A 21447-nucleotide genomic window follows, 5' to 3' on the forward strand; every position below is an offset into this window, starting at 1 on the left:
TATTATTGGAAGTAACGCAATATTATTTCGAGCCGGCGGAAGTCATAGGTGTAATTAGACCAATGAAATACAGGGGCTGCCGGGGTAGGTTTCCTTTAGCAATATGTAAAAAGATTCTTTTCTATGACGACTGTGAAGGAGGCGATACAATTCTTTATTCCATAGGCATTTTTTGGCCGACTATACCTTTTGTCAGCGACGCAAGTATACCACAAACCAGCGATGGACTTGAACCAACAAAGTTTCATGAGTACGCCGGAAAGGGACTCGGAAATTGAATTCATCGAAAATGGAGATGAAAAGTTAAGGGGATTTTTACGACTAGATTTTCCGCTACAAGATCTTAACGGCAAACTAAAGCCTCGGCAAATTTTGATTTATAATTTACCTCACCACCCTTGCCACAGCACAGTTTATTCTTGAACTGTAATAAAACATGGACTTGTACCATCATCAAATGTTTACTTTACCGGCACAATACTTAAACTTCATCTACCTACCATAATAGATCAGATCAGATCAATGGAATCACTACGTTAGAAATGTAGTGATTGCAAGTACACAAGTAGATTTTGGACTGGCTAGTGTGGATATATTGGAAAAGGAAAATTAAGGGCCTGCGTATATGAAGCTAGGGAACCTCTACTTTGAAGCCATTTGAAATCTCTATGTAATGACTATTCCCAATTCTTTTTCAACTTGTATGTCCTTATTGCAGGTTTAAAGTAGGTGGGTGTAGTAACAAACAAAGGTGGGGTAACACGCCTTTCCTTATATTGATCAAGTTTACATGACAGGTGGGTCACCTGCCTAAGCGGAGGTAACACTGTCAGCCAGGGTCGCAATTTGCCTCGTAGACAAAAAAAACGTTACCTAAATGTAAATGTAACATGAACGTTACCCGCTAAGCTGGGTAACGTCCATGTTACATTTACACGCGCTCCAACAACCTCACCCCAGTATCCCAGGGTTGTAAGATTAAGTGTTAACGCGGGCTATTTTTGGACCACAGCAAGGCGGGTTACCTCACTTACCTGGTGTCCCCAACCTTAATGTGAACAGACCCTAAATAGAGTCGACTTCGCAGTTTTGGCCATGTTATCAGGATGGGTGACAAAAACTCAGAGAAAGCATAGAGATCCGTTCTCAATTATTGCAAAATGGAGACAAGAGCTGTAGAAAACCGCCTCGACAAATCCAGCTTAAGGAGTCAGGTCTATAGAAATTTACATCAAATGATGGAAAACTCATCCAAAATTTTTTTTTCCGATTACCATCAGACCAAAAATTTAACCATCAGCAGTCAAAATCGGAAAAATTAGCCGTCAAAGCTACCCCGGATTGAGTCCCTCGCTGAATCGTTAAAAGAGAGGAAAACCGATCTATATGCTTGAATTTTGACTCACCCTACAGGCTCGTCAAAATAACGCACAACTCGTAAAAATACTCGGCGATACTACACAGCAAAACGTTTAATAAGATATATATATATATATGGTAGTGGTACCAGTTTGAAATATTATATGGAAATTGAGACAGAGAAATAAACATTTTACCCTTTCTCAGCGATGTTTCTGTATGAAAATCAGCTCCCAAGCCGCGAACAAGCAGCCAAGATGCCATGGCAACAAGAGTGATGCAACCTTTATAAAGGGCATTTTTATGCATCCCTCTGAGTCCCTAACTGCATGCAGAATTTGAAGGGGGGATAAAATTGTTCATTTCCTAAAATTTTCTATTCCTACCGGAGATAATTCTTAAATATTTAAATCAATCTTATCATTTGTTTTGAACCAAAATAATGAGGTTAGGTTAGTCCCGTTTTACTTTTTTAAAGTGACCTAGAAAGGAAGTTCTATCAGACGCTTTCTATTATATATTTTTAACTGTTTTTTAGTAAATCAGGAACAGTAATAAACGGTGCCTGTTATTTGAAAAACCCTTTGTTACAGAAACATTCCATAATACTGAATACTATTAACTAAGCCCGAGTTTTACTGTTTTTGCTTAATAGATACCCGACTGCACACTTTATTTACGGCTCCCTTTGCAGGGAATAAATATTTTATGAATACACTAACGAAATAACTCTACTATGAAGTTAAAGATATTGAATGAAAGTATATACAAAGAAACAGTCGCTCACACGCATAATAATTTAGAGCAATAACATGATAATATATTATCTATACTAAAAAATGTAGGACTGGCATTAATGAAACGAGTTAATATGTTAGAAATCGAGAGAGAATCATAAGTGAGATCACGTGGTGGGGTGGTTGATCGCCTAAATGTGAAATCTTATGTGATTTGCGGGTTAAGAAATGAATGTCGAAGTCAAATTCTCAATACTCTTAATATAACCAGAAAGACTAGAATAGTCCTTAGCACCTTTAAAAAGCGAAATATGGTTTGCACTTAAGTAAACTTAACCTAAACTTATTTTGGGTGTTTCTCTAGCTAACTGACCAAAATTTCTCGGTACATTTTGTGGTTAAGTAGCTTAGCATTAGAATGGACTATCACAACGTCTTTAAAGACAATTTTGTTCTTAACATTAAGTCATGCTTGTATCTGTCTACCTTCTGATATTCCACCGTTTTAACTTTTCAATGCGAATGTCACCCCTTTAAAATCATAATAAGGCTCCAAGAACCTCAAGAGCATCGTTTAATGAGGGTCCCAATAGGGTGATGCTTCTACGGTTAACGGTTACAATTGTGGCCAATTTACGGCAAGCGGTTCACGTCTTTCATTATGGCCACCAAAAAAATTTTTTTACGGTTAATTTGTTTTTGAGTAACAGTTAAAATTTTTCAATTGTTAGGCCCAACAGCTGAATTTATTGGCAGTTTTACGTCTAACGGTTAACCCTGGTAAGACCCTCTTTCACCCCTCTGGAATTCTGAAACGAAAGAGATAAAAATGCCTATAATTTATCTTTTAATTTCGAATATCTCACTCAGACCAACTTCTTCATCACTTACGTTTCCAACTTTCTGAAACACTTCTACAAACAGTGAGAGAACATTTTTTCTCATACAAAGGAAGGCCCAAGTATAACCATCAAACCTCGCTTTCTGCCTGGGATAAGGACTAAAGCACTAATACAGTAGACTGTAAGCATTTTAACGAGAACACTCTTAGGAAAAAACCGATAATTTTTCTGAACCAGTCTCTGTTTAGTCTGTGGTGCAATAACGGAGGGAACACCAAGGTGTACCATTTATGTAGTAAACATAGTAACCGCCGCAGTTTCTCACTTTGATATACCTTGACCAGTTGCAGCAGTCTGACAACCAGTGGAAGCAAACCGTCCTGATGACCTGACCATCAGCCTCTGCGGGATGCGTGCCATTTACCCAACCGGGTGCATAAGAGTTACATCTGTGTTTAGGCGGACATGAAGTAGGCATTCTTGTGCCTGCTGCTCCTTCAAAACGGTACCAACCCTCAAGTCCATAATCGCAAATCGTGTCCTGATTGGTGTAATTGATCCTTCTGTCTACCCCTCTCAGACTTTGATAGTTCTGGCATTCTAAAATAGACAAAGAAGACATGATTGAAGAAATTCAAAAAAGCGAAACGAACCTTCAAATGGGATTCATTTATTTAGACAAGCGGGCTCAGTTCAGCTTGAAGCAATGTTCCCTACTCTTAGCGAGAAGTGCGAAGGCTCTTTAAAGTGCCACTGACCCCCAGAAATTTTTTTCTTTGACATAACGAATCTCCTTGTCTCGCTGATGACAAAGTCGAAAAAATTAATGTTGCAGACAGTGCAACAAGGCCTATTAAAAAATGAACTTTCGGTGCAATTTAAAATAATATCGACCAGAACTCTGAGGAAAGCTCATCACAAAAGGGTCTGCTCGAATGCAAACAAATACACTATCGAGTCTGAAAAACTTCAAATCAACAAAAAATTATTTCGACCTCAAACGATCTTTTTCTGTGAACATCTCATCGTGAAGAAGACTACCCTTGTGAGAAAAAAAATGGAGGACGTCCTTCAGATCAAGCAAACAAACAACCGCCGGCTAAAGCTAGTAGAAGTGTTTTCCTGAAATTCATGTGCAATTACTTCTATCACGACCAAATTTCCTTTAACATTGAAGTGAAAATTGCAGATGAGAAACACGTCATTTGATCGGTCATGTCTTTAAGACATCTCACCGGAAACGGTATCGCAGAGGTCATAACAAAACACTGCGCGCAAAATACACGAACGTGCAATAAATAGCGGAAACGGAAAACCGGAAACGGAAACCGGAAACGGAAACTGGAAACGGTATTGCAAAGGTCATAACAAAACACTGCGAGCAAAATACACGAACGTGCAACACATAGCGAGATACGAGAACAAGGATGACATCTTTGTCAAAAATTAGATTTGTAATACAGTAATACATGAATAAATAAGTCAATAGTATCTCTCTTAAAAATTTTGAATCATTTTCCAGTGCCGTCCCTTTGCATTACATCTTGGCAGCCACGAAAAAGCTAGAAAAAAAAGATGTATCATTCCAATCTTCTCTCAGCTATATTTGTTTGTTTTGGCTTTGTGTAGACCAATCATATCACAGGAAATGGTATAAACTGTTTATGACCCGGACTGGTCAAAAGCGGATTTATTTCATGGCGAGAAGATTACATGAAAGAATTGCACCATTTAAATTCATGAAAACTTGTCAAAGCTTTCTTTGTTTTGACGTTGCTGAAGTTTGTATCCTCTGGGATCAAGTTAAGATATCTCTTCAGGGTAGCCCATATCAGAACGCAGGATTTGCTTCATCTCACTTCACTGTCACCGACAGCTAAATCTTCGAGTGAAGGAAGTTTCTATTTTGTGCTAATTGCTTGATTACCTTCTGCGTAATTGTTTACATTTACCCGACAGCGAACTCCTGCCTGAAAGAATAGTCACAGTAACAGCTGTAGGGCTCTACACGAAGAGTTAAGATACAAGATATATATTTTGAAGACCTGAGCCATTTACCTGATGGGCTCGGAATATTGCAAGATCTTCCTTCTCCGACGTACGGATGGTTACATGAGCAGTTGAATGATCCCGCGATATTGGTACATGAGGCTGAATCGTGGCAGTCGTGTACACCGCTGGCACATTCATCAATATCTGAAGAGATTTTAAATTGGCAGGTTGATGCAGATGGTAAATGAGCAATTAAAAAAAACAGTAAAAGACGTACCGGAATTGTTTTTGGCTCTGAATCCGATAAAGGATAAATTGGCGCGGGGATGTCCAAATTTGCTTGACGAAAGACCAAATTTTATTTGTAATTGAGCATTTGCGGTGTGAGTGAACGATTTAAGTTCACTCACACCGCAATCGTTCTGTGAACGATTTAAGTTCATCATCGTTCTGTGAACGATTTAAGTTTATCATCGAACTTAAATCGTTCTGTGAACGATTTAAGTTCGATGATGAAACCTCTTTCTACCTTTGCAATTATGTCCATCTCCAGAAAAACCGACTTTGCAAGAACAACGATACGATCCCAAAGTGTTTTTGCAATCGGCGTTCTCATCACAAACACGAATGGAGGCATTGCATTCGTCAGCATCTGTAGAAGAATTAAAAAAAAACTCATTTAGAGCTAAAATATACATTGATCCTGAAGCACTGTCTTTTGGAAATGTTTGCTTTTGTCTTCAAATTTCTTATTTAGTCTAATTTTGAATTATTAACATGAATATTTTTTTCATCTTCTTATTGCATATCTTACGGTAGTTCCCTGAGATTTCAAATTATAAAATAAGGAAGACTCAGGAGAAAGCTACTCTAGAAGAGTCAAACATCTCTCTACATTTTAAATCTGACCTACGTGCAGCCGTACCCTCTCCCCCCCGAGGAGAAACGGAAGGGAGGGAATGTCTTTGAAAACCGGACAGAAATCGTACCCCCCCCCAAGGAGAAACGGAAGGGAGGGAGGAACTTCCTCAAAAACCTGACAGAAATCGTGTTCTGTGACGTCACTCTTTTGCAAGAAAATAAATAATGACTTTCTATTGCCCGTCTTTTCGTCTAATGCTTTTGTGAATTCTGATTGGCTGATTGATTGTGTGAACCTTGAAATCTAGGACATCATCCTTTTCTCACTTCTTTACCAAAGTCACTCATAATCTTTTTCTATATCCTAAAAGCAAAGTATACGGATTTAAACGCGAATACTCAAAAGCAAAATTACCCGAGATGACGGAAAATTATTTCACTTCAATAATGTTGTTGTATACCTAGGTTACTTTTCAATATTATCGAGGTAATTTTCCATAGATTAGAGTAACGTCACAGAACACGATTTGTTTCAGCTTTTCGTAGACGTCTCCTCCTTTCTGTTTATCCTTGGGATGGGGAAGGGGAAGAGTGCGGCTACACGTGGATTAGATTTCAAATCGACATATTTTATTTTAGTTTGCTGTTTTTTCTTGTAAGATGTATGATCAGTTTGGATACCCTGCCTAATGTCAACTTTCTAAGGGCTGAAACAGCAGTTTTTTGTTACTTCGGGACTAGTTACCTCGAACATAGAAGTGCTGAAGATAGATATGAAAAAAATAAATAAATAAATGGAAAAAATTCAAGAAATTTCAGTGAATTCAAAATTTTCTTGAAATGGTAACTTACAGTGTTTTTCAGGTCAGCTCTCACCTTGACGGTCACCCTTACGATCCTACATAGCAGTCCTGCTTTATTGTATTACCCTACCTTCGTTCTTCATGTCACAGTGAACCAAGACAGGTTTGCCAGGTTCGATGAAATTCAACCAGTATTTACCGCTGACCGCTTGTCCACCTCCACTCGCCTTGATTTCCTTACACGAGTCTGCAGGCAGCTCTAGAATGGCACCGAGAATAGCTAGAAAGTAAGTAAAGAACCGCTGTATTTTTCCCTTTAGGAAGGTAGCCGTATCATTTTACCTCAGTCCTCACCTCTTCCCATGTCTCGTCTGAAATAATATCTCTCAGAGTTGGGTATGAAGTCTGCAGGTCTGGCTTCCTTGGTGCGGTTACTTAGCTCACACTTGTCCTGGGTAAACACATAGTTAAGGCTTTGGCATCTGATGTCACGATAACATTCCCGTAAACATACATCACCGAATGCGGCTCCAGTAATTGTTTTGAAGATGTGCTTTTGTAGCATCATCCCAAAGATAGAGACTTCACGTGGATCACTGTTGTATTGAGTAATTACTGAACGAAACAGCGCCAACAGAAAGAAGAGAACTAGTAAATGAGAAAACTCTTGGATCACCATCGTTGTCAATCTCATCTGAAATGAAATATTAAAATTTTTTAGGTACAGTGATGTTCATATGTGGCCGTCAACAGAAAAACGGCGGAACACGATTACTGCAGATGCACTTATTGTTTCGCTTTGTTTCAAGCAGTATAACATGTGGCACCCACGCATGACGCGCCCTATGGCACGCATTTGACAAATGTAAAGCTAATGGGAAGAGGCGTGTGTTAGATATGACACGGGCCGTAAGGACATGGCTGCTAAATCAATTTCCTTGCACGTTTGTCTACAATTCTAAATTAGGACTTACCTAAATGGTTTTTACGTATTTCCCCAACTAGATATCTTACTCAAGAAAGAATATCAGTGTACCATGGCAATGTTTAAAAAATATATAATTATTTTACTTGAGGGAAAGGTCGCCGTCTATAAAAGACATCAAAATATGAAGTAATATTGATTATTTTCTATCCATTCCTTTATTTGTAGGGAACGGCTGAAAAAATAAAAAATAAAACACAGTCCCATTGCGCGTTCTTCTATAGTTCCCAACTGGGACATATCTCAAAGGTTTTTTCGCAGTTCACCAGTTAGATATCTTATGCAGAGAAGACTATGTACCTTGGCAACGTGTAAAAATATATAACTTAACTATTTTATGTAAAAGTCGTGGCTCCAAATGCACGTAAAAAGAAACAAATATTTGCTATGAAGTCAAAGTGACTTATTTACGACCCATTCCTTTAAGCATTAACAGCCCTTTTCCCTGATCCAATTAATTCAGTTATTCTTTCAAAATAGTACGTACTTTGTTCGGTTTCGAAAATGCTAAAAATCATACGCTTGGTTCAAATTTTTACTATCTTACCGACAAAAGGGCCAGAAGGTAATATTAATCTTCCTGCGTTACCTGAGAGAGTGTCGTAGTCTTCCTTTGCTTTTCAAGATCGCTAATTAGATCTTTGGAAACTAATTGACTGTAATTTGAACTTGAGTTGCGTTGAAAGAGGAAGTTGCTACAGACCACAACATTCTTATATAATGCAGCTATGAAACACGATGCCGTTTTTGAAATTTCTTTTAATGCCACCTGCAGACTTCTTTTGAAAAATTTTGGCTGAGATCCACACAGAATTCCCGCCTTACCCGAAAGATAAAACATGATATACCGTTATCACAATGCAAGGAGATTTTTTAGGTACAGTGATGTTCATATGTGGCCGTCAACAGAAAAACGGCGGAACACGATTACTGCAGATGCACTAATTGTTTCGCTTTGTTTCCAGCAGTATGACATGTGGCACCCACGCATGACGCGCCCTATGGCACGCATTTGACAAACGTAAAGCTAATGGGAAGAGGCGTGTGTTAGATATGACACGGGCCGTAAGGACATGGCTGCTAAATCAATTTCCTTGCACGTTTGTCTACAGTTCTAAATTAGGACTTACCTAAATGGTTTTTACGTATTTCCCCAACTAGATATCTTACTCAAGAAAGAATATCAGTGTACCATGGCAATGTTTAAAAAATATATAATTATTTTACTTGAGGGAAAGGTCGCCGTCTATAAAAGACATCAAAATATGAAGTAATATTGATTATTTTCTATCCATTCCTTTATTTGTAGGGAACGGCTAAAAAAATAAAAAATAAAACACAGTCCCATTGCGCGTTCTTCTATAGTTCCCAACTGGGACATATCTCAAAGGTTTTTTCGCAGTTCACCAGTTAGATATCTTATGCAGAGAAGACTATGTACCTTGGCAACGTGTAAAAATATATAACTTGACTATTTTATGTAAAAGTCGTGGCTCCAAATGCATGTAAAAAGAAACAAATATTTGCTATGAAGTCAAAGTGACTTATTTACGACCCATTCCTTTAAGCATTAACAGCCCTTTTCCCTGATCCAATTAATTCAGTTATTCTTTCAAAATAGTACGTACTTTGTTCGGTTTCAAAAATGCTAAAAATCATACGCTTGGTTCAAATTTTTACTATCTTACCGACAAAAGGGCCAGAAGGTAATATTAATCTTCCTGCGTTACCTGAGAGAGTGTCGTAGTCTTCCTTTGCTTTTCAAGATCGCTAATTAGATCTTTGGAAACTAATTGACTGTAATTTGAACTTGAGTTGCGTTGAAAGAGGAAGTTACTACAGACCACAACATTCTTAAATAATGCAGCTATGAAACACGATGCCGTTTTTGAAATTTCTTTTAATGCCACCTGCAGACTTCTTTTGAAAAATTTTGGCTGAGATCCACACAGAATTCCCGCTTTACCCGAAAGGTAAAACATGATATATCGTTATCTCAATGCAAGGACATGCCAACGAAACTCTTAGTTTTATCTAGCGAAACAATATCTCAGCATTCGTTATGCAGAGAAGACTATGTACCTTGGCAACGTGTAAAAATATATAACTTAACTATTTTATGTAAAAGTCGTGGCTCCAAATGCATGTAAAAAGAAACAAATATTTGCTATGAAGTCAAAGTGACTTATTTACGACCCATTCCTTTAAGCATTAACAAAACTCTTTATCAAAACTCTTTATCTTTCGTTATAACACATCTTTATAAAAATGTTCTTGTTGAGAAGAGGGCAGAACGGTGAAACACATTTGTCTCCAAGTCATGACATGAAGGTCGAACGCAATTAGGCCCTCTCGTCATGATCGACAGCTAAATAATTTCTCTGGAAGCCGGACCACAGTTTTCCTCGTTTATCACTGCTGCTGCATCAGCAATATGAATAAAACAATAGTTAAAAATATTCCCCATCTCAGTTTTGTCTTTGTTCAGTACCCCATTTTCTTCCAGTAGAATGTCATTAGGGGAGTTCCTTGATTTCCTTGACTGAAGAAAAGGACGATCGTGTTCCAAAACCCGTTCGGTTTCTCTGTTGCTGATTTATTAAGAAAGTATTGTAGACTTGAATAATTGAATAACTATTAATTCCGAAGATCTGGTTTGACTGTACTAAAAAAGGAAACAAAACGAAGCGAAACGAAAATACTATTGACAACATACTAACAAGATTTGCGCTGGCAATCCCGGAACGACTTCCGCTTCCGCAACACCCGCCCCTGTGCTGTGGTGGTCATGGCTAACATTCTGCCTCGTCTGAAGTTTCACCTTCCCATCTTCTTCAAACGCTTCAAGTCAGACAGGCGCCGGCGCTTCTTCCACGGCAGTGGTGCGCCCGTGGCATTGTTGCTTCTGCCGTAAATAGCTCACTTGTATTCTCCATCTAACTGTTCCCTTCCCCCGCGAGTGCATCCTTGTTGTGTCCGTCTCATAGCCCCTTGTGCTGGGTCTCCTTAAGTGGTGTGCTGCATGGGGGTCCCCTGTACTGTGTATCGTACTACGTACGCTTTGTTTTAATGTGTGCCACCCCTTGGCTGGCTAGGGGCTATTACTATTTTGTTTTTTTCAGGCGCCACCCCGAGGCTGGCTCGGGGCTATAATTATCAGTGTGAGCGTGTGTCTCCAATTTTTGCTGTGTGTGTGTGTTAATTTTTGTTTGAGGCGGGGTTCGATTCCCCAGCGAAGTTGGTGTCTGGTGACCCTCAGTTTGTGGTGGACCCAGCCCGTAGGCATTGCACCCCCACCTTGGGTTGGATCAGACGTGTAGTCGGCAGGCATTGCACCGTCCTCACGGGAGCCTGGCCGTCCGCCTCAAACATAAAAAATTACAAGATTTGTGGACTCGAAGGAAAACGTAAAGAAACACTCGTGAGAAAAACAAACGAACATCTAAACCGAATTTTGACCTCTCCAAGTACGAGCACATGGCTCATAATATTAACAATGTAAATGACGTAGTTTTACAGTCCCGCGTGGACTGAAACACAGAAAACGAAATAAACACTTGTAGAACGTTTTGTAACTTACATTCCGGCCCTTAAAATCGGACGTAATAAACAAAGATTTTAAAGAAACTTAACGCAAACAAAACGTTATATCTAACAGTTCTCCGAGAGAAAAAAAAATTCGAATCATATCATAGTTCAGTTCAGTAATGCTTCATGCCTTCGGACATCTGCACTGACTCCAGGAGAACAATCTTATCGACAGGGCGATCATACAGCCAGGCTCTGGTCTTCACAGTTACACTCCTTACGTGCTCATCCGTGCTGTTCTTACGTACAGTGGTAGTCCGACCGAGAGGCCATGAAGATCTTGGTACTCTATCGTCAACCACAAGCACTATGTCATTAACGGCAAAGTTCCTTGATGGATAAGCCCATTTCTGCAGCCGCGGCAAGTACTCTCTGATCCATCTCCGCCAAAATACATTGGCTAAATATTGTACCTGGCGCCACCTTCTTCGGGAGTAGCCATCCTCTTTCCTGAACACACCAGGAGGAAGACTCGGGACTGACCGTAACAACAACAAATGATTCGGCGTAAGAGCTTTAGAATCCGATGGGTCATCTGACGATTTCGTTATGGGACGCCCATTAACAACCAACTCTATTTCACACATCAGGGTAGCTAACCCTTTATCATCCAGCGGCTGATTCTTTATAAGAGCAAGGAGAATCTTTCTGACAGTTCTCATGCATCGCTCCCATAGGCCACCAAAATGGGATTCTGATGGTGGATTGAACAGCCACTTGATATTCTTTTTCAAGAAGAACTCATGGATTTGACTTTCATTCCACTCAGAGATAGCTTCTCGGAGTTCCTTGTTTCGGCTAACAAAATTTTACCCGTTATCGGACCTCATCACCTCCGGGATACATTGCCTTGCAATGGAGCGGCGCAATGAGTTTACAAACGAATCAGTGTCCATACTCTGGGCGACTACCAAGTGAATGGCTCTGGTAGCCAAACACGTAAACAAGACTCCATAACGCTTGACTTGACTTCTGGCCCTCTTTACCTAAAACGGACCAAAACAATCAACGCCTACAAAACTGAACGGGGGGTTTATCAGGTGTGACTCTGTCAGCAGGAAGATCGGCCATCTTCTGAGCTCCAGATGGAGCCTGTCTTCGTCTACAGCTAATAAAACGATTTACAACTCTTCTCCGGCACAGCGACTCTTCCTTTGATAATGCAGTAACTCTTTCTGATCAAAGAGAGCACATATTCTTGACCAGAATGTCCAGAAAGCAAATGGTAATGCCTGACGATCAGATCTACAACATGATGATTATTTGACAGTATTATAGGGTGTCTTCGCTCTTGCTCAATTGGTTCGTGCCTCAATCTTCCCCCAACACACAGGAGGCCATCGCGCAACTCCGGATCCAACTTATTAAATGAGCTTGATTTCTTGAAAGAACGTGCGTGGCTGGCTCGGACTGATTTCTTGCGCACATCTTCTGATTCTTTATCCTGAAGACACGCCAACTCTTCACTAAAACTTTGCCTTTGTACATACTTCAGGACTCTCTCTCAGCAGAGTGCATGTCTTCTACAGTGATGGGACTGGATTTCGCAGAGATGAGTACTTAAACTCTGGCTTCCTTTCGTCCGCAACACTCTCGCAGAAGGTTGGAACGGTAGCGTAATATCCACGCCATGAACTTCTTGAGCCTATACCACGTGGAACAGAGCTGCATCGTTCGGTTCAAGAAGTCGGCTTCAACTGTACACGCTACTGAAAAGGGTTCCCTTTCTTTCTTTACCTCGGGATCATCTCCTTTTATTCCCACAGGAACGTCGGGCTGCTTAGGCCAGCAGTCCTCTGCTTCCCAGAGAAAGGAAGGGCCACTGGTCCAGCGGTTTTTGTGGATAAGCTCCTAAACGGAAAGTCCTCTAGATGCATCGTCAGCAGGGTTACAACCTGTGCCAACAAAGCACCACTGGTCTGGTCGCGATCTTTCATGGATTGTTGTAATTCTGTTCGCAACGAACGTCTGGAACTTCTTTTCCTTGTTCACGATATAGCTCAACACACATGTGCTGTCGGTCCAAAACAAACTTTCATCCACGGCAACATCCAGCACGTGCTGCATCATTCTGTTCAATCTAGTAGCAACCACAGCGGCTGAAAGCTCCAGACGAGGAATAGTAACTGACTTCTAGGGCGTTTGTCTTGACTTCCCCATCAAAAAGGCATAATGGACATCTTTAGCTTCATCACGGACGACTCGAAAGTACGAAACAGCACCATATCCTTCACTTTATGCATCTAAGAAATTGTGAAGTGGGCTAGACACCATGCGGCCAAAGCTTTTGGGTTTTAAACAACGTTCAACGGCGAACTGTTCAAGTTTAGGAAGTTCCCTCAACCAATCTTGCCAACGTAGTAAATCTTTATGTGAAATTTTGTCATTCCAGTCTAATCCTTTCCGGCACAGATCACGGAGAGTTGCTTTGGCAGGCAGAATCAACGGTGTAATGAACCTCAGAGGGTCATAAATTGAGCTTATGACAGAGAGAATACCTCTCCTCGTTGGGGATCGGTCCTTCTAAACAATCTTGAAACGGAATGTATCTGACTGGACATCCCACTGAATGCCGAGGGCACGCTCTACAGGCAAGTTCTTGGGATCAAACTCTTTGACGGATCCGGCTCTCTCAGACATGGGGACTGACTGAATGACATCATAGGCATTTGAAATCAATTTTGTTAAGCAAAAACCTCCTCTAGCTAGCAACTGACGTAGATGATTGACCAATAGACTTGCTTGTTGGTTATCTTCCACAGACTTCAAGCAATCATCAACATAGAAATTTCTTTTCACTGTTTGAATGTTCTGTCAAGATGTTCTGCACTGTCATGGGCTGTTTTCTGTAGTGCGTAATTATCACAACTAGGGGACGAGACACCTCCGAAAAGGTGAACTAGCATTTGAAATTCTTCTGGTTCTTTATCTGTGTCACCACTCGGCCATCACAGCAAGCGGAGATACCTGCTCTCCTCGGTTGGTACTTGTACTTGATGAAACATCTTCTCGATGTTAATTTGGATATATCAACAAAGTTGAAATGGTAAATTGGCCACCGTAACGATTACAAAAGCTGACGTTTCGAGCGTTAGCCCTTCGTCGGAGCGATTACCATTTCAACTTTGTTGATATATCCAAATTGTTTCGTTACCCCCACCGATATAGCCCCAAATAGTTTCTTTAGAAACTATCAGCCTTTATTCAAAATGGCTATAGGCTGCTCTCTAAATCTTGTCAGAACTCTGGTGAGTGAGTTGATTAAATCGGGTCCTTGCAATATCTGTTGATTGAGCGAGACGTTCTGGAACATTGCCGCACAGTGAAAGACCACCCTTACCTTGTTGGGTTTTGGCGGATGAGTGACAGGATAATGAGGTAAGTACCATGTGAGCGAACCATCACGCTGATCTTTAGGAATCTTTCGTGCATGACCTTCGTTAAACAAGTCATCCATAAATACAGAACACTTACGGTGTAGTACCGGATCCCTCACCAGTCTCTTCTTCAGCAACCCAAGGTGACGTTCAGCGACCATCTTGTTTTTAGGTAGTTCAGGAGGGAAGACCTTCCAAGGAAGTGCAATTTCATAATGACCATCGCGAAACTCAGCAGACTCCTCCATTATGGCAAGGGCTCTCTTATCATCTTGCGACAATCTTTTCTCGATGCTGAACTGCGAGTCGTTAGATTCCATTTCTCAGAAACGTGCGAACTGCTGCTCCAAGAGAACACGAGACTGAATACGGTTTGTAGTACAGCTTGACTTACTCGGCCTACCAAGTGGGCTATTGATGGTCCATCCTAGCAGCGTTCGCACAGCATATGGGCCGCCATCTTCACTTCTCTGCAATTCTTGAGGCTGAAGAGCTTTGGGCACACCGCTGCCTATGAGCAATTCGACGTCGGCATCAATGCAAGGTAAGTCGATATCTTTTAGGTATAACCAACTTTCCACATCAGTTTGAACTGCAATGTTATCAAGGGTGACTGGGAGCTTAACTCGCGAGAAAACATCCAACAGTTCAACAAAACTACGTCCCTGCAGATCAGAAACTTCCAAATTGACCACCAGACTCTTACTCGTAACATTATCACTATCCATGGTAGTTTAAGACAATGTCACTTTTTTACCTGTTGCACCCAGACGTTCTACCAACTTGTCAGTGCAAAACGTAGTGTTCGATCCTGGATCCAGAAACGCGTAGGTTTGAACCATCTTCTCCTTTTCCTTACCTCTGACATTAACTGCACGCTACCACTTCGGTGAAACAGTTTCGTGCTTGATCATTTGCTTCTCATTATCTGTTTTGCTCGATTGGGTCTTAGATGGTTATGCAGGATCTGTTTTGACTGGTTTCTCGTTTTTCGGGTGTAAGAATGTAATATGTTTTCGATGACCTATCTTACATCAGAGTATCTGGCAGTAGCTCTACTTGGGGCAAGAGATCGCCATGTGTCCTTGCCACGAGACAATTATAGCACAGTCCTCCACTACGCACAAAACTAATTCGCTCATCGACTGACTTTCCTCGGAATAGCAGACAGCCAATGACTCTCTTTACACATTGGGCACTTGACATTCGATTTCTTCGGCACATGTTCGGTGTCGTCCATAGGAGGGTAAGTGGGAATTTCTGGGGTAGCTCCTTGTGTCGTGAAAGCAGACCCTTTGTGCTCCTTTGATGATGTTCTGTGTCTTCTTTTGGAACCAGTGCATGGAGCAGTGTTCTTGTCTTCATTTGAATAGATGTTCCCGAATACTGGGTGGTTGGCGATTCTAGCCTTTTCTTCGACAAATTCTGCAATATCTGCAATAGTAACTTCCCTTTTCAGATCCTCTGTGATGTGGTCAGTCTTTTCACGCCACCTCTGTCTTAGCCAAAGTGGTAGCCTTCCAATGATCCTTTGGAGAGTGTCAGGGTTTTCGATTTTGCTCAAGTATCTGATTTCTTTAAGAGAGTTCTTACAACTTGTAAGTTAAACAGAGTACCTTTGCAAAGCAGGACCATCATCTGCCTTAATCTGAGGAGATTTCGTTACTTGATCAATGAGAGCAGTTTCTATTTTGTAGCTTTGACAATATCTATCCTTGAGGAGTGCTCTTGCAGTCTTGTAGCCCTCTGCCGGATCCATTGACAAACAGCTTTGCATTAACTCCTTCACTTCTCCTGACGTATGTTGGACGAGATAGTACAAACGAGAGTTCGGGCTGCTTGTCTTTGACTCTATTAAATTCTCAAAAACTGGTACAAAGTCCGAATACTTAACAGGATTGCCTGAAAATATAGAGATTTCAGGCTGTGGTAACGACATTGCTAATTTTTGAAGCTGCTGCTGTTTCAATAACTCTTGAAACTGTTGATTTTGTTGTTGTTGCAGCTTCTGAACCTCAATTATGTGACCGACATTCTTCTGCCTGAAATCTAGCTGTTGCTCCAATAATCTGCTTTCAGCACTTTCACCACTAATTGTAAAGGGGTAGTGTGTGTAACCTTTCCATTTACAGGCATCTGGGTTTAATGGACTGCAATCCTTCTCAGTCTGTCTGATCAATCGCAACTTCCACAGTTTCTTTATCTTTATATTGACATGGGTGGAAGTCGAAAGTTGAGCTACTGGGGTCAGTGTAAGGTTTCCGTGACATTCAAGGACAAATCACAGTGTTCACCTTTTTAGTTTCATGTGAAGTCGGTGACTGACTTGACGGTTTTGGTGGACTTTGCTCCTCGCAATGACTGTACACCTTTTCTTCTGCCTCAGCCTTTGCTATCTCGGTTTCCAGCTCGAAATTCTCTTTCGTCTGCTTCAACAACAGCTCTCGTAACTGAATATCCTGCCGTGTCTTCAATGCGAATGCTTCAACTGACAAGGCAGTTTTCTTAGCAGAGGCTCTTAGCCTTGCACTTGAGGCGGTGCTTGACCGTGAGAGACTGGAACTTGCAGTAGATTTGGACTTACGTCTTCTAGAACTCGCAGCAGACTTTGAATTGACAGAACCAATATTACTGATAGAATCTTCGGGATGAAGACTGATGGGAAGATCCAATTCTTCTTGGAGCTTAAACTCAGCTGATTGTGACCACGCATCAAATGACTGAAACACGGTGGTTGCCACACGCTTCACTAATTCAAAATACTTGATTGAGTCCTGAATGGCACTTCCATCAATCAACTCAGCGTGATACTTATCAAATGCTTCGTTAAAAATTTCTCATAGCTAACTCTAACTCAAGAAACTTCGCTGTAACCCGATATCTTTCTGATTACTTACACCAGAAAAACTAACCACAAGCCGTCTAAGACCCTAGAATTTAACCGTCAGCCGTCAAAATTGGAAAAAACAACCGTCAAAGCTCCCCCCGTTAGGTCCCTTGTTTAATCGTTAAAAGAGAAAAAACCTTTTTCGAAATACAATTTTCAATGCATATTTTCAAAGTCGTTTTACAAAAAATTTTAACCAATCTTGTCAATCATATAATAACCACTGGCAAACTTGAGTATAAGAGAAAACTCCTTCACTTTGAAGTGAATATTTAAAGAGGACACAGGAAGTGACTCCGCTTTTAATGTGTGAAATCACTTTCTTTATTTGAGCCGGCATCATACCTAGTTTACTTTATTTTGGTGGTTCATACGAATCTCCGATTATATGAAGTACACCATGATAACATTATGGCCGGCCAGGTGTTATGTATATACCAAAATGTTTCTAATAATTCAAGAACTCAGCCCTCAAAGTATTTTATGTCACCATACCGCTTTCCTCTTTTACAAAACTTGCTGATGATAGAACTTAGTGAGTCTTTAAGGCAAAGAAAATCAGAAATTAAATGGAATTATTAAAATTTGAATAAAGTAATGATATCATCGAGGGAGCTCTTTTGTTAGAGAAAAAAATAACTGTCAGTGGTATTCTGTGACAACGTTATCTTTAGAGTATTCACCTGGTATTTGCCCCGCCTATATAACTTTATTCCTGAAAGTCGGTAACCCATCTCTTTGACACATTTTTATTATTACATTGTACTCCTTGATGACTGAGTTCTTCCTTACATATATTGACAACGTATTCTAGGACTACATCATAATTATATCACCTAATAGAGCTTTATAGAAATTTCCACGGTACAACATCAGAAAGTTAAAATATCCCTGCCACTGTGACTACAATGGGCGAGAAAGTTGTTGACACAATGATCTTTTCAACCCCCAATCACTTCAGTGTTATCCTCTTTGCCCTCGCTTAGTTAACCATTTCGACCCCTTCTCCCAAACACACAATGCTGTATCGTGATTCCATGAACTTTCAGCCAACATTGAATGGGGGAGGGAAGTCTATTGACGACTTAGAGTGCGGTAGGAACAGGACTGTTATTCTTTACGTCTTTACATAAAAAAGCTCTTCAAATATGATGTATCAACTAATTTGGACGCTGATTGTAAGCATTTCAAAAATTACCAGAAAGAGCTACTTTTCTAACTTCATAACATTATGACTAATCATGGCTCGCTTACTACATGGGATAAGTACTCAGTAAGGAAAATACAGTATCATGGTGTAATCATTTTTAATGGAAAGACTTTGATTTCTGAACCCGCATCCATTTAGCCTGCGCCGCAATAGCGGAGGAAACAGTCGGGTGTGTCATTTATGTAGTAAATATAATAGCCGCCGCAGTTCTTTACTTTAATGGAACTTAAAAAGTAGCAGCAGTTTGATTTAAAGTGGAAGCAAACCGTCCTGGTGACCTGACCATCAGTTTCTGTAGGATGCGTACCATTTAGCCAACCGGGTGCATCAGAGTTACACTTGTTTTGGGGTGGACATAAAGTAGGCATTCTTGTACCTGCTGCTCCTTCAAAACGGTACCAACCATGAAGTCTCCTGGCACAAGTCGTGTTTTGATTGTCGTAGGTGATCCGTCTGTCTTCCTCTTTCAGACTCTCATAATTTTGACATTCTAAATTGAACATAGGAGATAATGATTCCAGACAATAAAAAACAAACACTGAAACCAAAAGTCTCGAGATGAAATAGAGGTTGTATCCTCAACATTCGCTTGACAAACGGTCATCAAATGTATTACTTTCATATTTTTCATGTTGTAATTATGTTAACCGTTATTACCCAGAAAAGTACGCCCAAAAAACAACGTTCAGCATCTAGCCACCACGACAGCACAAGCTTGGCCAATATATGATTAATAATCGGCTTACGAAAAGATTACACCAAAGAGTTACACTGTCAGTTCGCGAAATTTGCCATGGTTTGCTTTCTCTTGCTTTTTTATACTTCTACAAGCTTTGCTATCTTTGATATCAAAGTGAAAAATCTCTTCAGTGTAGCCAATATCAGAAAACAGGATTATGCACTTCATCTCACTTTGCCCGTTCAGGTTGCGGTTTTAAAGTTACCAAAGTGCAAAAAGAGGTCGTGCTTTGAGCTAGCAGCTTGTTATTTACTAGCCAATCAGCATATAAATACTGCACCGATACTGTGTACATAATAATGAAAGCTCCGATGACGTTTGTTCGCATCATATTTAGAATGTTTTAGAGTCACTGCAACTTATTATTGTAATTCGTTCTGTTTTATTTTGCTAATTATACACCATCCCGCAAGCTACTTAGCTTTTTGATTTTATCGTGTCAAAAACAGGTCACCTGTCCATCCATCTGTCTATCTATCTATCTATCTATCTATCTATCTATCTATCAATCTATCTATTTATCCATCTATCTATCTATCTATCTATCTATCTATCTCTCTATCTCTTTATTGATCTATCTATCTATCTATGTATCCATCCATCTATCTATCTATCTATCTATCTATCTATCTATCACACCAGATGGAGGATGCCTTCGTGAGAGAATCCTGAGTTTCAGAATCAGCCGTAGGATTGACGTGCAATGCTGTAAAATATGAAGAATCGATTCGAGCGCCTACTTGATTAGAAGATATTTCAAGATCTTCCATCCCCTACGCAAGTAAAGTTACCTGAACAGTTGAATGATCGTGTAGTGTTGGTGCATGAGGCAGAACTGTAGCAATCGTGGTCACTGGTGGCACATTCATCAATATCTGTTGAGATTAGCAGGATTAGCACAGAACATTACACCACATCTTAACTTAACACAACAACATAAGGGAACAATAGCTAGAATCTGATGAATGATAAAGGACCTTGCCTGACGAAAGACCACCCGCCACAGCTTGATTTGCAATTGGGCACTGTCCCCTGTGAATTTCTTAAGGTCATTAAAAACTCTCTGTATCCTTACAAAAATTTGCATTTCCGGAACAACCAGATTTGCGAAAACAGCGATACGATTCCAGAGTGTATTTGCAGTCGGCATTCTCACCACAAACATTCGTTGGTATCCTTCGATCAGTAGATAGAACTATTATTTACGAAATAAAAATTGAAACATTGAGCCATAGCATTGTTCTAGAAAACTTATAAGGTAGGCTCCTGAGGTTATAACCGGGGAGTAACGTGTTGCACTTCCTTTTCAAAGCCACGTTCTTTCATATGAACCTTTTTTATTTCAAGTTATAGCTCTTCTCTTTCTGAATTTGGTTTTGACTTTGAACGACTTGCAGGATAGACGAAGTCTTAGAGTTCTTGTTGTTTGAAAAGGGGTTCTCACCTTTATTGTTTGAAAAGGGGTTCTCACCTTTGTTGGTTGAAAAGGGATTCTTATCTTTGTTGTTTGAAAAGGGGCTCTTACTTTTGAAGATTACCCTATCCTCATGTGCAAAATTGAACAGACGGATTAAATTTTCTAGCCATGCCAAACCAAAAGACTTTTAAAATAACTTCAATATTTCACTTTGTAATTTAATGGTAGCCTTTGGTAGCTTTCAAAATATTTAGGGTGCAAACAAGTTTTTTATTTTTAATAGAAACTTGTTTGCGTGTTCTTGAGTCAGACATTGGGGGAGACGTGCTCACCGGAACTAAAGCGAGCCTTAAGGAGCAACTTTTATATGAAGAAAATCTTTGCAGAATTTTACCTGTGCATTTGTGTCCATCTCCAATGAATCCAGGTTTACAAGAGCAGCTAAACGATCCCACGGTGTTCGCACAGATGGCATTGTCCTTGCTACAGTTGTGGGTCTTCAGATCACATTCACCGATGTCTGAAATGAAACCAACATACCATCGAGAATGCATGAGGAAAGGGGGAAATTAGAGATTTTAACAGTCATGCGAGCTTTATGGTCTGAAGTGATGATATCAGGTGATCAGGTAAATTGCCTTTTTTTCAGG

At 40.2% G+C, this 21447-nt stretch overlaps 2 protein-coding genes across 5 annotated transcripts in view; both read right to left on the minus strand.

Moving 5' to 3' along the window:
* Nucleotides 1-1454: 1454 nt before the first annotated feature.
* On the minus strand, nt 1455-8433 carry LOC111342110 (uromodulin). 4 transcript variants are annotated; one of them, XM_088747254.1, is made up of 7 exons: nt 8169-8321; nt 6949-7288; nt 6725-6874; nt 5460-5582; nt 4997-5134; nt 3274-3538; nt 1455-2905 (listed from the first exon to the last, which is right to left on the minus strand). In XM_088747254.1, the coding sequence occupies exons 2-7, from the start codon at nt 7286-7288 to the stop codon at nt 2890-2892; spliced, it is 1032 nt and encodes a 343-aa protein (XP_088603380.1). In that variant the 5' UTR covers nt 8169-8321; the 3' UTR covers nt 1455-2889. The 4 variants fall into 4 exon arrangements, with proteins under 4 accessions (XP_088603380.1, XP_088603379.1, XP_088603378.1 ...); XM_088747253.1 differs by having other exon boundaries at nt 1455-3538; nt 6725-6853; nt 8169-8433; XM_088747252.1 differs by having other exon boundaries at nt 1455-3538.
* A 9300-nt stretch (nt 8434-17733) lies between these two features.
* The window catches only part of LOC148739198 (uromodulin-like), an 85139-nt gene continuing 81425 nt past the window's right edge, over nt 17734-21447 (minus strand). Inside the window, 3 exon segments of the mRNA XM_088747260.1 lie at nt 17734-19131; nt 20115-20255; nt 21192-21317. Coding sequence (XP_088603386.1) covers nt 18776-19131; nt 20115-20255; nt 21192-21317 — 623 coding nt within the window. The 3' untranslated portion in view covers nt 17734-18775.

The sequence above is a fragment of the Stylophora pistillata genome, chromosome 2 (assembly GCF_964205215.1).
Source record: "Stylophora pistillata chromosome 2, jaStyPist1.2, whole genome shotgun sequence".
In the NCBI taxonomy this organism is placed as follows: Eukaryota; Metazoa; Cnidaria; class Anthozoa; order Scleractinia; family Pocilloporidae; genus Stylophora; species Stylophora pistillata.

Coding starts and splice junctions, on each gene's coding strand:
- LOC111342110 (XM_088747253.1), bottom strand. CDS start 8,420: ATGTTTTATCTTTCGGGTAAGGCGGGAATTCTGTGTGGATCTCAGCCA. Junction 6,854..6,948: donor CAGACGAGACATGGGAAGAG/GTGAGGACTGAG, acceptor GTGCCATTCTAG/AGCTGCCTGCAGACTCGTGT. Junction 5,135..5,459: donor AGATGGACATAATTGCAAAG/GTAGAAAGAGGT, acceptor AAATCTCTTCAG/ATATTGATGAATGTGCCAGC.